This window comes from Cajanus cajan, chromosome 11 (assembly GCF_000230855.2).
Source record: "Cajanus cajan strain Asha chromosome 11, NIPB_CcT2T_4, whole genome shotgun sequence".
Taxonomy (NCBI): Eukaryota; Viridiplantae; Streptophyta; class Magnoliopsida; order Fabales; family Fabaceae; genus Cajanus; species Cajanus cajan.
The window spans coordinates 7,419,314-7,439,094 of record NC_138527.1 but is presented as its reverse complement, the minus strand read 5'-3'; the positions used below and the strand labels follow the sequence as shown (position 1 = coordinate 7,439,094).

The window sequence follows — 19,781 nt, the reverse complement described above, 5'->3', positions numbered from 1 at the left end:
CATTAATTGGTGGTGGTAGCTTTTCAATAAACCCCACCTTGGCTTGATCAAGTTATATGCCCTTAAAGAGATTTTGTGGCCCAAGACTATCCTTTTGTCACCAAAAAATGACATTTCTCCCAATTCAAGATAATATTAGTCTCAAAACATCTTTGTAGCACCACTTCAAGATTTACTAGGCATATATCAAAAGATTGATCAATTTTAGTGGTTATCAAAGAGGCTATAGGACAAGGAAATGGTGGTAAGTTATACTAGGAAAGGATGAGGTGTTAAGGTTTAAAGATAGGGTATGGGTACCTAGTGATCTAAATCTTAGGAAGTTGATCCCATATAAGGGACATAAGAGAAAGGTTAGTTTTCACTCAAGTTCCACTAAGATATATAAGGACCTTAGGAAGATATTTTGGTAGCCTAAGATGAAGAGATACATAGTTGAGTTTGTGTGTATGTGCTTAGTATAGAAAGTTAAGATAGAACACCAAAAACTGTCAAGTTTGTTATAGCCTTTATGTGTGTCTCTGGGTGGAAGTGAGATAGTATTTCTATGGACTTTATGGTTAGGTTGCCTAGGATCACAAAGGGTTTAAATTCCATCCAGGTTATAGTGGATAGACTAGCTAAGTCTGCTTACTTCATCCCTATCAACATCAGGTATTCATTCCTTGGAGATATTGGCTAATCTCTACATTAGTGAGATTGTTAGATTGTATGGTGTGCCTTCTAGCATTATTTATGATAAAAACTATATGTTTACCTCTAGATTTTGAGGGAGTTTTCACCAAGTCTTGGGAACCAATCTTAGGTTAAGTTTAGCATACCATCCCCAAACCAATGACCACATTGAGAAAACCATGCAACCTTAAAATACCTACTCAAAGCTTGTGTATTAGAATAATGGGGTAGTTCGGATAACATCATAGCTTTGATAAAGCTCACCTATAACAATAACTATCATTCTAGTATTAGTATAACACCTTATGAAGCCTTATATGAGAGGAGGTGTAGGACACCTTTGTATTTGTGTGAACTTGATGATAAACTTATGTTAGACCTGACATAGTGCAATAGACTACAAAAAAGATTAAGGTGATCCTAGATAGGATGAGAGCAGTCTAGAATAGGTAAAAGAATTATGCCAACAAGAAGAGAAAGAACCTAGAGTTCTAAGAGGGAAATCAAGTATTCTTAAGAGTCACTCCATGGATTGGGGTTTTTAATACCTTGAAGTCTTGAAAACTTGTCCCTCATTTCATTAGTCCATATTAGATCCTTAAGAGAGTCGGTGAAGTAGCTTGTGAATTTTCTTTACGTCCACACTTGTTAAACCTTCATAATGTTTTCTACATGTCTTTACTCCATAAATTTGTCTGTGATCCATCGCATGTGATAAAGTTGAATCATCTTGAGGTTAGAGATAGTTTGATGATCTTGACCTTACTAGTGAGAGTCAAGGACCAAATGGTTAAAGAGCTTAAAGATAAAGATATTCCTTTGGTTAAGGTTGTTTAGGGAGGAGTTGTTTCAAAGAGTGTTACTTAGGAGTTAGAGAGCAATATAAAGGAAGCAAATCCGAAGTTGTCGCAACAAATAAATTTGAGGATGAATTTTGTTTTTAGAGGGGATGAATTGTAACATCCCGATTTTCATAAATAAAATAAATATAAGTTTTTTAATAAAAATTATATTATAAATATAATTAATTGATTATAATATAAATACATTTTTATTAAATAAAAATAAAACAAAATGGGGCTATAATTGGAGAGAAAAGTGTTGGGTTGGACTTTAAGCCCAACTTGAAGGCTTTTAAAAACAAAAAAAAATTAAGGATTAAGTATTTTCTTTACGTGTCATTGTAAACCCTACAAGCACCTGTAGAGGAGAACCTAGAGAAGACCATCGGTGAATATGAAGTAGCGATTGAGTTTACGAAAAATGTGCTTGTAATATGGAATCATCACTCAATGTAAAGGAGAGTGAGAATGTTTCATTCATCGGCATGTATAAAGGGTATGGGTAGTGAAGCGGCCCTTAAGCCTCTTAGGGTGTTAATTGAATTATTATGGATGCATATTTGCATGTTCTCAAATTGATTTATCACCTTGTCTATGTAAATTTTTGAATTATAATGATTGATTTGAATGATTGTATATTGGGGGTTAGGGTTGTATGTATGATTTGGAAGTTTAGTGTGATTTGTTTAATTTTGAGAATTTTCATATGAACATGCCTCACTATTTAGGTGATTTCTCTCTACGTAATTAACCAAATAGTGTTTCATTTGTTAGACTAGAAATTATACATTTGGGGATATAGTTTAGACTCAGGGAATCACATAAAAATACTAAGAAACGATCAAATTATATGAGTTAGAAGATAAGCCTCATGTCTAGTGTGCTAAAAGTAATGTGTGCAACTTGTAAGGCTTTTATGGAGTCTTAAATAATCAATTTAAGTTTCATGGTTTTCATAACAATTGTAGACTTGAATGTTATCTTTTCAATGAAGTTTGAATCACCTAAAAAAGAGGTCTATAACTCAAGTTATAATCAAATTAGTGAGTAAATCAAGTTGTAAGAATTAGGCTTAAATAATTTGGTTTGTAATTTTTAAAAATTGTAGATGGTAAAATAAACTCTTGAGGTTAACATAGAAGTTGTATATAATTATCTTATATTTCTAATAAAATTAAGATAAATTAGATAACATAGGTAAAATTCTAGATATCATGTTTAGACCACACAGTGTCGCAAAACTTTAAGATAAAAAATTTTTGTGAGTTTTAATAGTGAGTTGTTTTATTCTTTAAGAACCTATATATGATGTGGGATGGTTGTGCATGATATGATGTGAAACGTTGATGTTTGAAATAAGAATATTATGTGCAATGTTTGCGACATTCATGATGACGATATGTGAGAAAAAAAATAATTGATGATGATGAAAGTATGGGTAATGATAATGTGTAATATTATGATGCTACATAACGATGAATATATTATAATATACAATGGGTCCCCTAGGTGGATAAATCCTAGAGGTACCCCTACCTTTGTTCTTTTGGAATTGTTCTTTTTCATTTTATTTTTTTATTAAGCATAACCTCGACCCTAGCTTGATTCCGAGACTCTAGCAATTCTTCCATCTACATATATTATTTAGACCTTATTCTTAGATCATTCATGTCCATAGGTGTTTTGTCACACAAATTGTTCACAAAAGGTCCAGGCTTTAAAGTTTATTCAATCTGTTTATCCCCACCACTAGGTTCACATTTTTAATTTCCATAGTAACCTTATTGAACCAGTCCATAAAATATCGAAGAGACTCCCTTTTTTCATGTCTTAGATTTGCTAGTGCCAAAGACGTCAACTAATATGGATGACTAGTGACAAATTAATCAGTGAATAGAAATGCTAGCTCTTCAAAGGAATTCATAGATTCTAATGGCAACTTGATAAACTAGCTATGTGCCCTAGCTTTTAGCGATGTCAGGAAAATATGACATAAGGTCGCATCCTCCTAAGTGACCAAAGTTACCTATGTCAAATATGCATTTATGTGCTTATCTAGATCAATCGACCCATCATACTTCTCCAAAAGGAGACTTGTCAAATTATCTTATAATATTGTATTCATAATCCTTTGAGTAAATGGATGTTTGAATGTCCTTTTCATAGTTCTCGAACAAAGCGAACCTTACTCAAGCACAATTGAGAACTGCACCAAGTGAATGGGTACTTGAGGTGTTGTCAGTACATGGTTTAAAGATGCTTCATTATTATGTTGATAAATGGGTATCCATATTCTATTTAAACTTCTTAATTTAGTATTCTATCTTTTAAGGTCAAGAGCTCCAAGCATCATGCTCTCGTGCTTGCAACCTCAATCATAAATAATTTACCTATATCATAATTCTAAAAGGGTTTTTCAACATCAATTAATATTATAAAATCATGCATTGGTTAATTAGGCTACAATAAGCATTAAGTATAAAGTAAAATGATTAATTGAATAATGTATTGAATGAAAATAGGGACAATTACATGAGTACAATAGTTATCTCAATCTCCAAAAATAAAGACTTAGTCGCTCTTGACTAAGAATTACACAAGAAAGAAAAGATTTTTGAGTGATCTGTGATTATAGAAATGCTTTTTGATGAAACTTTCTATAATCTCTCTAAAATTGTGTTCATGGAAACTTCAATACAAAGACCCTTTAAAAACCCTAATTTATAATATTTTAAATGGATTTTTGTCCGTGTATGCTCACTTAGAGCATTCATGAAGTTTACTTAAGCGATCTTATTCAATCCTTTTAGAGGAAATCAATGACATGTCTCGCTTAGATGATGGAGGACCATCCTTGAAGATACATGTGGAATCCATCACTAGGTCCATGGCTAGGAGGATAGAAGAAGAGGAGGAAGCTCACACACCAAGAGACACTCTTCTCATGATCATAGAGTATTAAGTACTCTCCTAAGCCTCATTAGTATAGTGATTATTTTGCTTGAATTTTATTTCCCATTTTTACCCTTGTATTTTGGGGTACGTATGACTTAGAATTTATTTTACTTTGTATTTCCTATTTTGCCCTTGTATTTTGGGGTACTTAGAATTTAGGGCTTTATTTTCCTAGTGATATAAGTGTGTGGCCGTGACAAAATGGGTCTTTTGGGCTAAGAGGAGCATTGGCCCAAGTGGAAGGGCACCTAGGTTGCATACTCCCATCATGCACCTAAATGTAGCTTCACTTAACCTAAAAAGATACCATTTTTAGGATTGCATGTGCGACACCTTTAGGGTTGCATGTGGGTGTCATTTGGAGTGCATTTCCTTCTCATTTTGGGAAGGAAGGATCATCCAATGATGACCTAGCCGTCACACCTCCCTAGGGTTATGACCTCACCCATCACTTATAAATACCCTAGGGAGCACCTCTTGTAAAAACTTTGAAAATCAATATAGAGCGAGCCTTTTGAGCCTTTATATTTCCTTAGTCTCTCTTGGTCTATTGTTGACCAAGAACCCTACCTATCTCCACCTTGAGAGAAAACCCTAGAAATGGCCTTCATCACCCATGGAGTGAGCCAAACCTTAGAGTACCCTTTCAAGCTTTTCATCAAACACCTTTCCCTCATCATCCATTTTCATCCATCCATCCAAGAACACGCCCTCTTGAAGAGCTTTGATCCAAGGATTCAAGGAGTCCTTCCTATTGCTCACATTTCTCCCTTTTATGCAACAATGATTCCATCATTAGAGAGCCTATCTTGGTTACTTTAAGCAAGTTCGTGCTCGCTCTAAACAAATTCATACTCTCTTAGAGTGAATAACTTGTTTGCTTAAATGAGCTAGCATCATCTTCTAGGCGATACTCTTTAACTTGTCTCGCTCAAATTGAGTTATTGGTTGCTTTAAGTGAATTTTGGCTCGCTAAAAGTGAGCACTCCACTTGCTTAAGCAATCTGGCATCTTCTTCCAAGTGTAATCTCGGACTTGCCTAACTCAAAGTGAGTTGTTGGTCGCTTTAAATGAATTTTTGCTGGTTCAAAGCTCGTCCAATTGATCTTAGAGCAACACTGAATTGTTTTCTTTTGAAACTTGTAGCTTTTAAGTTCCATTCTCATGTATCTTATCTCAATAAAGAAACTATAAAAAAAAAATACCTAATATCAAACAACTACATCTAAAAGTAAAATTACTCCTAACTAAGTGTTTTGTGATCAAAAACAAGATTTTGAAGTATAAGATATATTTAATAATTACCTAAATTGAATAAAAATTATATACATATTTGACAATTATCTGGCATAGTGCATGTATACAAAGTTGACACATAACAAAAAAAAAGTTGTTTGATAAAATTATAAGCTACTAAAATATGTTTTTCTCTCCAAATATATACACAATAATATTTAAAGGATATTGTATAAAATCATAAGGTAAAACTGAATTTTAGAATGAAAAATTATGAATTATTTATAATGTTTGAAAATATTTGTTTTTAAATGACAAACTATATATATAAGAAAAAAAATTCAATATGATAATTAAAATTATATTAAAAAATATTTTTAATAAAATAATAAGATGAGAGTTGGTATTTAATACATTAAGCTATCAAAATACTTTAATATTTTTATATTTTTAGTTTTATTTTTTTTTGTGCACAATCTTAAAAAAATAACATAATATTACATATTTTATTTGATTTTTTAAATAAATCATTTTAAAAACCCCAATAATCGAACCAAACAAAATAGTAAAAGATTGATTTTGCTTGATTCAAATTTCATAAATCATTCAAACTAAATTCCACTTAATTTTTTTATTTGGTTCAAATGATTTTTAAGATAAAAATCAACAAAATCACACTACACACATTTCTACTATAAATACTTATTTTAAAATTGAAGGAGCAAAAATAAATGTATTTCAAATTTAATATGGATCAGGTATAAGCGAATTCTTACTCTCTTAGAGCAAACAACTTGCTTGCTTAAATGAGCTAACATCATTTTCTATGAGATACTCTTTAACTTGTCTCGTTCAAAGTGAGTTATTGGTCGCTTTGAGCGAATTTTGGCTTGCTCAGAGCGAGCACTCCACTTGCTTAAGTGAACTAACATCTTCTTCCAACTGTAATCTCTGACTTACCTCGCTCAAAGCGAGTTTTTGGTCACTTTAAGCGAATTTTTGCTCATTCAAAGCTCCTCGTATTGATCTTGGTCTAACGTTGAGTTGTTTTCTTTTGAGACTTGTAGCTTTCAAGTTTCATTCTCCTATATCATATCTTAACAAGGAAACTATATAAAAAAAATACCTAATATTAAACAACTACATCTAAAAATAAAATTACTCTTAACTAAGTGTTTTGTGACCAAAAACAAGATCTTGAAGCATAAGATATATTTAGTAATTGCCTAAACTGAAACAAAATTGTATACATATTTGACAATTATCGTACATAGTGCACGAAAATTGACACATAACAAAAAATGTGTTTTTATAAAATTGTAAGCTACTAAATGTTTAAATATATACATAATAATATTTAAAGAATATTTTATAAAATTATAATTATTAAATTGAATTTTAGAATAAAAAATTATGAGTTATTTATAGTGTTTGAAAATAAGTTTTTTAAATGAAAAATATATGTGAAAAAAATATTCGATATGATAATTAAAATTATATTAATGAAATATTTTTACTAAAATAATAAGATGAGAATTGGAGTTTAATATATTAAGTTATCAAAATATTTTAATATTTGTATACTTTTAGTTTTATTTCTTTATGTACGATCTTAAATAAATAATATAATATCACGTATTTTTATTTAATTTTTAAATAATTTTTTTAAAACTACAATAATCAAACCAAATAAAACATCAAAACATATTATTTTTTTCTTCAAATTTCATAAATCATTCAAATCAAATTCCACTTAATTTTTTTATTCGTTTCAGATGACTTTTAAGACAAAAATCGAACAAAATTACATTACAAACATTTATACTATTAATATTTATTTTTAAATTGAACAAGCAAAAATAAATGTATTTCAAATTTGATCTGGATCTGGATTTACCTAAATTTGTTTTTTTTTTTAAAAAAAAACATATTTTAGAAAAAATGTAATACATGAAGATGATATGCATTTGAAAACGATCTTAAAGGCAATAACAGGAGAAATATCACATCAAAAGCAAAAATATTTGAGTGGTTGGTTGAAGCTTTGACACAAATTCACACCTTCGTTGAAAACGTGATTGATGGTTTCACCACACCGTATGGTTTGTAGATTTTTCTTCTTCTTTCTTATTATGTATCTGTTCCTTAATTAATAAATAAATTATCTTTCAATTGTTTGGTTCCACCAAAAATTATCTACTTCGCATGAACCAGATTTTATTAAAAATGGGCAAAGTGCAAGTGGGAGGGATTGTGGATTGTGTGGTGAATGAAAACGATAACACGCCATTTCAATTACAACCACTCAAAACTCTTGGAAGGACCACCACCACTTGTTTATAATCCATCATCATCACCACGTGAATCTCGTGCATGTTGCTCGTGAAACCTCATTTTGGATCATCACTATCATTCTTTTTTTCTTTAGTCTTTGGAGAATCAAAGTTGTCTCTTTTTTTTTTTTTTTTTTTAAATGGATCAATTAAATTATTATTTCTATTTATTTGTGTGATGAATGGAAGAACAAAAACAAATTTAGAGCCAATGGCTAGCAATTCAAACAATCCATGTGCTTTCATGATTTGATTGGAATTTGGAAGTCGGTTTCTATTTTGCACCACTGAATTATTTTCAACAGATTCTTTTGCTTTGCCTTTTCTCTCCACTTCCAAAAAACAATTATATTTATAAAAAAAATGCAGTTTTAAATTATATATACAAAGTCGTTTTATTTTGATGTGAGATTAATCAAGCACATGCATGCTATTCTTATAGTCATATGATCATATCATATCTGTATCTTATATGTTTTCTAGATTAAAATTTCGTACCTTCTAGATCTGCCCCAGTATCCATCGGTTTACATTTTAAATTCATCCTTTTCTCCTTGTTTGGCAAATAAAAGAAAAAAAAAATATATATATAGAGAACAAGAAGGTATAGCACAATAAGTTGTATGAAAAACCAGTGATTTAATAAGCATATAAAATTCATCAGCAAACATAATAAAAACTGAAAGATAAATATAAATATCTAAACTTGCTTTTAATTCCCAAATTGTCAGATACAGTTGCATTACAATTACATAGTGGTCTATATGCTAATGCTGTACTGTTGGAAGGTAAAATCCATCCACTTTCAAGTAATATGATAGAGCTCTAAACCAAAAATAATCAAGGTAAAGCCCTACCTAGCACTGAACATAGTTTGTACTTGTAAAAAATAAAATCATCTGCATACAAAACACATATATATATATTACAAGTTACAACAAATATTCTCTAATATATGATGAAGTAGTCTCTTGTATAAGAAGGGGTTCCTACTATCCTTGCTTGTTTGACAATGCATCAGTAGCAGCACTTGCAGTGATGTGAGAAACCATTGTATTCAGCTACGCCACGTTCTCAGACGTCTTGTTTGAGGTTATATGGTGCTGCATTCATCACCCTACATGGACAAAAACATCTGACTCAAATAATCTTTCATCCACTCATGATGATACCATATACCAAGCTTGTTACTATGAGTGATAATTTAAAGGTACAAAATGTGGGAGCACATTTGACATTCCTATCCTCTTCATGAAATTTTAAACTTCCAAAAATGTGGAATTATTTCATCTTCTTCCAGCAATGTAGATAAAAATATCAAATATGCACCACTGACAACAAAAGTTGAGAACCACACAAATGGAAAATCTATTTCATATAACAAAGCAACATGTTTCAATTGGTTAACTGATGATAACTTTTTACAAGGATAATGTAAAAATCATTTTTCTTGTTGAAAAACAGAAACCATGTTGTATATAGACTAACCTTTCCTTGCGCTTCTCCAAAAATCGAGCCAATGATGCCTTGCGAGCCTGTGGCACAGCTGCATAAAAAGATAAAATGCCAATTTCATTTAGCAAATCCTTCTGATTCTAGAATCATTAAATACAAACACTTGCAATAATCTAACACACAGATAACTGTAGACTACAAGAGATGCATCATTTATTCACTATAATCTCCCCAAGCAAAAGAATGTGGAGAACTAAAGAAACATTAAGTAGCAAGAAACTACATTGCTACCATACCTGAGGGTAACATTGTGGTCGCGTTGACAACTTTTGGAGTCTCAACTTTGTCATCATTGCTACTTGAACCACTCCCTGACTGTGTACCAGTATGTGAAGAAACAGATAAAGGACTTGAAAGACTAGAGCAGGGTGGCATATTTATGGGTTGACTTACATGCACACCATCACCTACAGCCAACTTCAAGCCGTGCACCGGAACATTGGACTGTGTGTGTGCCATGTTAGAAGCAGCTGATAAGCCATTCCCAGCCAACAGCATGATAGCTTGGGCCTGAAGAAAGACGGTCAAATTCAAGCTTTAAGCATGAGATGTATGCTCCACTTTATACATAAATTGTTTATTTATAATTGATGGAGCAAAATCTGAGTGAAATTACCTTCTCAGGGGAGATATCATCAAAGACATTCACAGTGCCCGCGTAGAAGATTGTAAGTTTGGGAGCAGACACAAATGGTTTCACACTGTTACTTGAAAATAATAGAAATTAGAGACAAACAAATTTGTTTACTGCAATAAAATCATTTCTCTAGATATCGGTTCAAGCTCAAAACTAAAATTACCATGTTTCAGTCAATCCAGCAACAGCACCACCGACAGGAAGAATGGGATGAACTGCATGAGGCACTGTAACAGGTATTCCCCCAAGTAGTGGTTGCTTCACACCAGCACCATTCATATTCTGACCAACAGTTGCAAAATGATTCTTTAGGGAAGGGTGTGCCATGGAAACTGAAATTGCTTGATTGGGAACTGAAAACATCTTTACATCATGAGGGCGATTCACAGAATTCACATCATGTTGCACATGATATGGAGTCAGGGAAAAATGAATGCCACCTTGTCCATCATGATTGAAAGATTTCTAAATAGTAAGGAAAATATGATCAATGGAAGGAAAGGGAAAAAGTAATCAGCTGATACTTATTTTGTGTGAAGATTAAATGGATGAAACAAAATTATGAGAAAGATATTGGAACAACAAACATGAGATAGTGCAAAATCTCCTAAAGCTAGGTTCAGATCTAAAGGTCAAGTTAATATTCAAGAAAGACTAGTATAAATAATTAAATATCATAAGCAGATCTATAGAAAATAACATGAACAAAAAGTTTTCCTCTTAAATCACATATTGAACTGAAAATTAAAATACCAATCTGAACACACTGGAGTCATCTTATCTGCTAGGAGTGAATATGTTTTACTCACTTCACTTTAGCTTAGTCAATATAAAGCCTAATAAATTGAATGCTGGGCTAACTTGAGAATTATGAGCAAATACACAAAATCAGAGAAAAGGTGTATTATTCAAACCTGTGGTTCACCGGAAAAACGTTTTTTAGCGAGCAAATCAGACACCATGAATTTAGCCTTATCATCCTGAGGAGCATTGAAAGACATCATCAAATGAGGATGAACAGAGACTTTGTTCAAGAAGGGCCATTTTACCACTGCACCGTTCGTGAAACCTACACATACCGACGAAGAAGCCATTGACATAAACTTCATAATCATACCTTAATTAAGGTCAGTTTGATACAACACAATAGCCTTAATTATGGGGAAGGTAAAAAGAATAATGCAAAATTTCACCGAGTTTAAAGAGCATAGTACTAAATTATTTATCAAATTTTACAACTATGTATGTCTGTTCAGGAGCATCCATGTGGGTCTATCAATACCCAAATCAACAAAACTGGTATAGAAGTGAAGAATGATCATTTACCCCCCAAATATAGAAATTACATGAACAAAGCAGACACAACTAAATATAGAAACGAGAGGCACAACATGTCTAGCTCCAGTAGTGAAATTTATCACACGTGAACCCCCTAATAAATAAGCCTGCAACAGAAGTAAAGTTGTAGGAAAAGCTTTCATTGTCTAAAGAGGGAGAAAATAGAAACTAAATACGTACAAGATAACCTTATCAACCAAGCAAATTTAGTAACAGGTTCAACTATTGGACCCCCAAAAACAGAAAAAAATTGGACTCCCAAAAACAGAAACATGGAAAAGCAACCAAAATAAGAAAAGAAGCATTGAAGTGGAAAGCCATAGAGAATTAAAAAAAAAAAAAAATCAGAAACGTACCTGAATCTTTGTACCCGTTAATATCATTATTCATCTCTTCCTTGACCACAGGCAATGTTTCTTTTGAGCTCAGACCCAGAAAATCTCTCTCCATTTTCAGAGCAAAACACTGAAGAAATCCACAAACCAACAAGAACCCACCTCCAATTAGTACTCAAAAGTTCCTTTCCTTCTTTACAATTCACAAACAAAACTCAAGCAACCTCCCTTCCTTCCTTCCTCGCATTAACCAACAAAAGCAAGCACACCATAAAAATAATAATAATTATTATTATTATAAAGCTTGTCGTTACAACTGGGAAAAATAAAAAAATGGAATAAAATAAAATAACAAATCCAAAGGGGTATTTTATTTATTTCAATTAATGAGATCTTGACCACCAAGTTTCTTTTTCTGATTCTTAAAAAAATCAAAGGAACAATGATAAAATATCAAAGGTTGCAATATAACCGGTAGAATAACCGGATAGTCCGGTAAAGAACCACGTGCGCGTCTGTCACACCTTACCATAATGCTGGTCCCCACTTGTCGTCGGTGTCTGACAGTAATCCTTCGTACTGCAACCCTTATCAAAATTATGCACGTGTGTACGACACGCGGCTACTATTGCTGCTCATATTTCATCATTTTAAAAGGTTAAATTAATTTTAAAAAAAATTAAATATATTTTTAATTCCTATGTAATTAATAAATTTTGATTTTAATTTTTGAAAAAAAAAGTTTTTTTCTATCTTTAAAAAATTTAAATTATTATTTTTAATCTCCATGATTATTTTTAATTATTTTTTATTTATTAAAAAGTTAAATAATCATGTATTTAATATTTTTAAAAAAATTATAAATTTTTAAAATAAATATTATTTATCTATCTTAAAATAATCATTAAAGACTAAAAATAATTAGTTTAAAAAAGATGAAAATCAAAGAAAAATATTTTATAAAAATTAAAATTAAAATTTATTTATTTTATAAAGATAAAAAAATATTTATAAATTTAAAAGGATGAAAACAAAGAAATTTTTTTAAAGAGACTAAAATCAAAATTATTAATTTTACAAAAACTAAAAATATATTTAAGTAAAAAAACTTAACTTAATGCGATGATTTTTATTATTTTTATCAAAACTTTCATTAGGTTGTTATACTCTGATAGATTATAATTAAATCTTCACACAGAGAAACTATTTAAAATTTTGCTAATTTATATTCAATGAATCCCACATCACAATTATTTTTTAATAAGGTAATTAATTATTTTTTATTTTATTTATTTTAAATACTTTTTGATCAAATTGTTAATTTTAGTATAATAATGACACTAAAATATAAAATTTATTTCACGTTTAGATTTAAATTATATTTTAATTTTTAAATTGTTTAATATTTTTTAATTTACATCTATCATAAAATTAAAAAATTGTAATTGTAACGACCCGGCTGGTCACTACACACTACACTGTACACTTGAAACCGGACAGAAAAGAACAAGTGCATACATATAGTGTCTAGAATATACATATATACATGTCCAAGTCTGACTAGATTCAAAATGTACAACAATCCATCCAGAGCTACTACCCCAAGTAGCTAAAACACCAAAACATCCATAAGAAATAAGCTCTATCTGCCAGCTACCGACCTGCCACAAGCCGCCAACCTATCCTTGCTCTGCTCCCATACATAGTATGATCATCGCAGTCCAAACCACATGGAAACAACAAGGGTAAGCTAGTGAAAAGAAACAACATACAAATATATAATTTAAGAATAGTAAACAGCTACCGCTATCAGAACATCCATTAGCAATAAGAACCGTAAACAACAGTACACATCGATAAATAGTAGTAAACACACAATGCGTCGTCACGCATATCAGCTCGGAGATCTCCTACCACAGCTCAGCCTTACGGCCTACAACAGCTCCTATCAGCACGGAGCACAGCACCGACTTAGCGGCTATAACAGCACCGACTTAACCACAATAGTGGCTAACAGCACCGACATAGCGGCTATAACAGCACCACAATAGTGGCTAAACACAGCATACATCTCAGCAATAAACAGCATAGCAAAACAGCTCACAGCACAGTACAACACAACAAAATCCGCATGCAACACAGCTAAGTAGTCTTCAACACAACTTATTACTCACAACTCAGTTCATCATTCTAGAGCATAGCCATAATATAAATCAGCATTTAAATTCATCAATAACAGCCCAGCTCAGCATAGCGATATACATCTATTACAACTTAACATTATTTTTCAGCATTTACATCTAGTCAGCACAACATATTTATCAATTACATCTCAGCTCCGCAATTTCAGCATAATTCAACAACTATCAGCATATGATTCAGCTCGACTCAAATAACAAGGTTCAGCATTAGCATCACACAGCACAACTCAGCGTTACATTATTAACAACATACAGCATAACACAACTTTTTATCACACGACATTGGCAGCGTTTATCAGCATGAACAACATTCAGCATAGCTCAACTTAATAGCACAGCCTATCGTCTTATAGCACATCTAAGCATCTTACAGCAATATACACCTAACACAGCTCAACATCTTCAAACAGCAATTTTAGCTAGTCATCACATCATATTCATCAATTTCGGCTCAACCATACACCTCTAATACAGCTAAATATTATTATCTCGGCTTTATCACTTAGTCATCACAACATATTCATCAAATACAACTTAGCTCAGCACATAACAACATGGATTAACAAGTTCAGCAAAATTCAACAGCCAACAGCATATGTTTCAATATCCCCTCCGCGCCTAGCGTGCTCGAGGTCGCGCCCAATGCGGCCCGACCCGAGAGCACCAGGGGCCATCACGCCCAGCGCAAGAGTGCTCGCGCCCGACGAGACTCAACCCGAGAGCACCAAGGCTCTCACGCGCCTGGCGCAATTCCAAGTTGCGCCCAGCGCCTGCCTGGCAGAGACTCAAGGAGTCTCGTGCGCTCAGCGGCCTAACCCGCGCCCAGCGTGGGGAAGGTAGAGACCTACTAAGGTCTCGCGCCCGACGCAATTCGTATTGCGCCCAACGCCCTCTTGGCAGAGACACCCAAAGAGCCTCCGCGCCCAGCGGGTCCAACCCCGCGCCTAGCGCGGCTCCATAGTACCCAAAACATGTCACCAGTGATATCGCGCCCGGCACAGCCCAAGTCACGCCCGGCGCGGGCCAACCAGAGACTCCCATTTACAAGCTCGCCCAGCGCACACAACATTGCGCCCGACGGGCTCGCCTAAATGGAGTCCCCTGGTGGTCACGCGCCCGACGCGAAGAACAGCGCCCAGCGCGAATTCAACAGCAACCATCCCCAAGTTCGAAATTTGCCCAAAATCCTGCAAAACACAACATAAAACCAGCATGCAATCCAGCCAAAAGTTCCCATATTCACCAAAGATCAATAAAAACACTTCATTTCTCACATGCAATCACGATTCAAGGATTTCCCCAAAATTCTCAAAAACCCCAAAAACCCGAAAGGCCCCCAAATCAGCAATGTCAACCGTTCTCAGCTCAAATGCAGCAAACACCCTACCATCAAAGAGTTCTTAGAACTCGTTTTCGGCCAAACAAAGCAAAGGACCAGCTTCCCTTACCTCGGTGAAGAAATTCGAGCTCCGGGACGGGACGAACGGAAGAGAAAGACGAAAGAGAGCTTGAACGAACACGGAAGAACAAGAGAGAACTCCAAAAATCAGCTAGCAAAATCCAAGCTCACTCAGCACAGCTACCTTGAGATATCAAGAAAAGGGGAAGAAGGTAAGGAGAGCAAGTGGGAAGTCAAAGAAAAGAGAATAAGGGTGGAAGGGGCTTGCGGAAGGAATGGGGTCTCACAACCTCCCCAACAACAAGAGTTTTCGTCCCCGAAAACAGACTTACTTGGGAAAAGAAACGGATACCGCTCCCTGCACTGCTGCTCCACCTCCCAAATAGCCTCTCCAGTAGCTGCATCCCACAACACATTTACCAGAGAAATGGACTTGCCCCTCAGCGCTCTGCCCACACTAGAGGTCGGAGTCACCTTCAGGAACACATGTTCTCCTTCGGCAAACTCCAAAGGCTTACACCTCTTGTCAGCATAAGATTTCTGCCTACTCTAAGCAGTCTTCATCTTCTCCTGGATCATCTTCACCTTCTCAGTAGTCTGTAGGATCAACTCCGGTCCCACAACCACTGACTCACCCTCCTGGTACCAGCACAGAGGAGTCCTACATCTTCTGCCATACAAGCTTCATATGGTGCCATCCCAAACTCCACCAGCGGTAGGACCTCCTCCCAGCTACCCAAGTGGTCTAACACACAGGCCCTCAGCAGATCCTCCAAGGACTGGATTGTCCTCTCTGACTGACCATCCGTCCGTGGATGATAAGAAAAACTCAGCTTCAGTTTCGTGCCTAGGGCCTTATGTAGACTCTGCCAAAATCGGGAAGTGAACCTCGGATCTCGGTCGGAGATAATACTAGAAGGCACCCCGTGCAACCGTACTATCTCCTTTACATACAACTGCGTCAGCTTCTCCAAGGACCACTTGATGTTGACAGGAAAGAAATGCGCACACTTGGTCAACCGATCAACAATCACCCAGATAACATCACTATTCCTAGCTGACCTAGGCAATCCCACAATAAAGTCCATAGTAATGCTATCCATTTCCACTCGGGAATCTCAATCTGTTACATCAACCCACTCGGCTTCTGATGCTCAACCTTTGCCTTCTGACGGGTCAGACAGGCTGCCACATACTCAGCTATCTCCCTCTTCATACCAGACCACCAGAAAGTCTTCTTGAGGTCTTGGTACATCTTAGTCATACCCGGGTGTATGCTAAGTTTACTCTTGTGGCTTTCTTCCAATACAGCTCTCCTCAGCTCAGCATCCTGAGGTAAATAAATCCTGCCTCTGAACCTCAAGATCCCATCTTCTCCTAGCTCAAAACTAGCAGCTTTCTCGGTACCCAACAGACCAAGAAGTCTCACCAACTCCTCATCCTGCAACAGCTTGGGTCCAACCTGCCTCAAGAACTCATTAGTTATGGTAACTGCCCCACAACTAATGTGATCCTGAGCTAACTCCACACAGAGATTCAAATCCCTGAACTCCTCAACCAACTCCAACTCTTTCTCCATCATACAAGACATGTGGATGGATTTCCTACTCAGCGCATCCGCCACGACATTGGCTTTCCCAGGATGATACATCAACTGGAAGTCATAATCCTTCAGAAATTCCATCCACCGCCTCTGCCTCATGTTCAGCTCCTTCTGATCAAACAAGTACTTCAGACTCTTGTGATCACTGAAGACGCTGAACCGAGCACCATACAGATAATGCCTCCGTATCTTCAAGGCAAAAAAAACCGCTGCCAACTCAGTTGCATTGAAGCATACGTCACTACTTTCTTGTTTTCCATCAGCACGCACCCCAGACCCCGGTGAGAAGCATCGCAGTACACATCAAAAGGTTCACCAGAATCCGGCAACACCGGCACAGGAGAAGTAGTCAACCTCCTCTTCACCTCATCAAAACTCCGCTCACAGGCACCTGTCCCAATGAACGGCTGCTCCTTCCTTGTCAACTGGGTTAGAGGCGCTACTATCATGGAGAATCCATCAATGAACCTTCGATAGTAACCCACTAAACCCACAAAGCTCCGAATATCCGCGACAGTCCTTGGACGTCCCCACTACAACACTGACTCCACCTCAGCCAGATCAACAGCAATCCCCTCAGCTGAAATCACATGGCCCAAGAACTTCACCTCATCCACCCAGAACTCACATTTTGAAAGCTTAGCGTACAACTACCTTGCCTTCAAAATCTCCAGCACCAACCTCAAGTGCTCTCCATGCTCCTCCGGGGTCCTTGAATAAATCAGGATGTCATCAATAAATACTACCACTAATTTATTCAAGAACGGCCAGAAAATCCTGTTCATGAAATCCATGAGCACAGCAGGGGCGTTGGTCACACCAACTGCTTCTCTAACAGATCCCCCAACTGACGTTTCAGCTCAACCAGCTCAGTTGAGGCCATCCTATAGGGAGCCACCGACACTGGTCCCGCACCTGAAACCAAGTCAATGCTAAACTCCACTTCCCTAATAGGAGGCAACCCAAGCACCTCATCCGGAAATATCTCAGCAAAATCCCTCACCACATCAATCTCAGCAATGACCCTCTCGGTCTCCACTCATGGCAGCAAGCAGAAGACAACACTCTGCTTCATCCCTCAACAATGATTCAGCTTGACCAGCTGAAATCAACAGCTCCTCCTCCACTTGAGGAAAGATCAACCGCCTATTGGCACAATCTATAAGGATGTGGTTGGCAGACAACCAATCCATCCCTAGGACTATGTCAATCTTCACCCAAGGTAAACAAATCAAGTTCACCTTGTACCCCTCCACCAATGCTCAGCCTCCCCAACCAGCATGTAGACAACATATGCCAGCCTCCTCTCCTGAGAACATCCCAACACAGTGAAGATCTTCTCCATCTCACAGATCTAGTGGTCAACTACCTCTAGGTTTGCATCTCCCTTGAACTGAGGAGGACGAAATTTCCGGAACTCAGCTAGATCTCAGCTCTCTTATGACCCCACGGGGCTTGCTGCACTAGCTGCAGCTCTATCAACGTCCATCCTAGCAAAATAAGCATTTTGCTACAACATAGCCATAACCACCATCTCCATGGCACGGGCTATCAGCTCATTGGTTGTAGTCATTGTCTACAGAAGTAACAACATCTTCAGTATACAATAACTAAACCAAACAACCATCAACAACACAACAAAACAACACAGCAATCAGCACAACAAACAACACAGCAAGACATCACAGCAAGACAACACAACACAGAGTTCAGCACAACAAAAGCCTAAAGGAACCACCCCCAAAGAGTGTCCACTAGACTCGAACTGCTCTGATACCACTAAAGTGTAACGACTCGGCTGGTCACTACACACTACACCGTACACCTGAAACCGGACAGAAAAGAACAAGTGTATACATATAGTGTCTAGAATATACATATATACATGTCCAAGTCTGACTAGATTCAAAATGTACAACAATCCATCCAGAGCTACTACCCCAAGTAGCTAAAACACCAAAACATCCATAAGAAATAAGCTCTATCTGCCAGCTACCGACCTGCCACAAGCCGCCAACCTATCCCTGCTCTGCTCCCATACATACTATGATCATCGCAGTCCAAACCACATGGAAACAACAAGGGTAAGCTAGTGAAAAGAAACAACATACAAATATATAATTTAAGAATAGTAAACAGCTACCGCTATCAGAACATCCATTAGCAATAAGAACCGTAAACAACAGTACACATCGATAAATAGTAGTAAACACACAATGCGTCGTCACGCATATCAGCTCGGAGATCTCCTACCACAGCTCAGCCTTACGGCCTACAACAGCTCCTATCAGCACGGAGCACAACACCGACTTAGCGGCTATAACAGCACCGACATAGCGGCTATAACAACACCACAATAGTGGCTAACAGCACCGACATAGCAGCTATAACAGCACCACAATAGTGGCTAAACACAGCATACAGCTCAGCAATAAACAGCATAGCAAAACAGCTCACAGCACAGCACAACACAACAAAATCCGCATACAACACAGCTAAGTAGTCTTCAAAACAGCTTATTACTCACAACTCAGTTCATCATTCTAGAGCATAGCCATATTATAAATCAGCATTTAAATTCATCAATAACAGCCCAGCTCAGCATAGCGATATACAGCTATTACAGCTTAACATTATTTTTCAGCATTTACATCTAGTCAGCACAACATATTTATCAATTACATCTCAGCTCCGCAATTTCAGCATAATTCA

The 19,781-nt window shown here is 36.0% G+C and overlaps 1 protein-coding gene across 5 annotated transcripts; it reads right to left on the bottom strand.

The window, feature by feature from the left end:
• Positions 1–8,728: 8,728 nt before the first annotated feature.
• Positions 8,729–12,264, bottom strand: LOC109802281 (protein TIFY 6B). 5 transcript variants are annotated; one of them, XM_020363584.2, is made up of 8 exons: positions 11,888–12,264; positions 11,108–11,262; positions 10,357–10,658; positions 10,173–10,263; positions 9,950–10,066; positions 9,793–9,871; positions 9,530–9,587; positions 8,729–9,158 (listed from the first exon to the last, which is right to left on the bottom strand). In XM_020363584.2, exons 1-8 carry the CDS (start codon positions 11,979–11,981, stop codon positions 9,116–9,118), a joined length of 939 nt encoding a protein of 312 aa, XP_020219173.1. In that variant the 5' UTR covers positions 11,982–12,264; the 3' UTR covers positions 8,729–9,115. The 5 variants fall into 5 exon arrangements, with proteins under 5 accessions (XP_020219173.1, XP_020219174.1, XP_020219171.1 ...); XM_020363585.2 differs by having other exon boundaries at positions 9,793–10,066; positions 10,357–10,475; positions 11,888–12,263; XM_020363582.2 differs by having other exon boundaries at positions 9,793–10,066; positions 11,888–12,261.
• Positions 12,265–19,781: the final 7,517 nt, after the last annotated feature.

Bases quoted from the DNA above. Each gene is read 5' to 3' on its own strand.
- LOC109802281 (XM_020363582.2), bottom strand. From the start codon at position 11,981: ATGGAGAGAGATTTTCTGGGTCTGAGCTCAAAAGAAACATTGCCTGTG. The intron at 9,588-9,792 runs GTATGGTAGCAA...CTTTTTATGCAG, and splicing joins GACCACAATGTTACCCTCAG to CTGTGCCACAGGCTCGCAAG. The intron at 9,159-9,529 runs GTTAGTCTATAT...TTGTCCATGTAG, and splicing joins TTGGAGAAGCGCAAGGAAAG to GGTGATGAATGCAGCACCAT.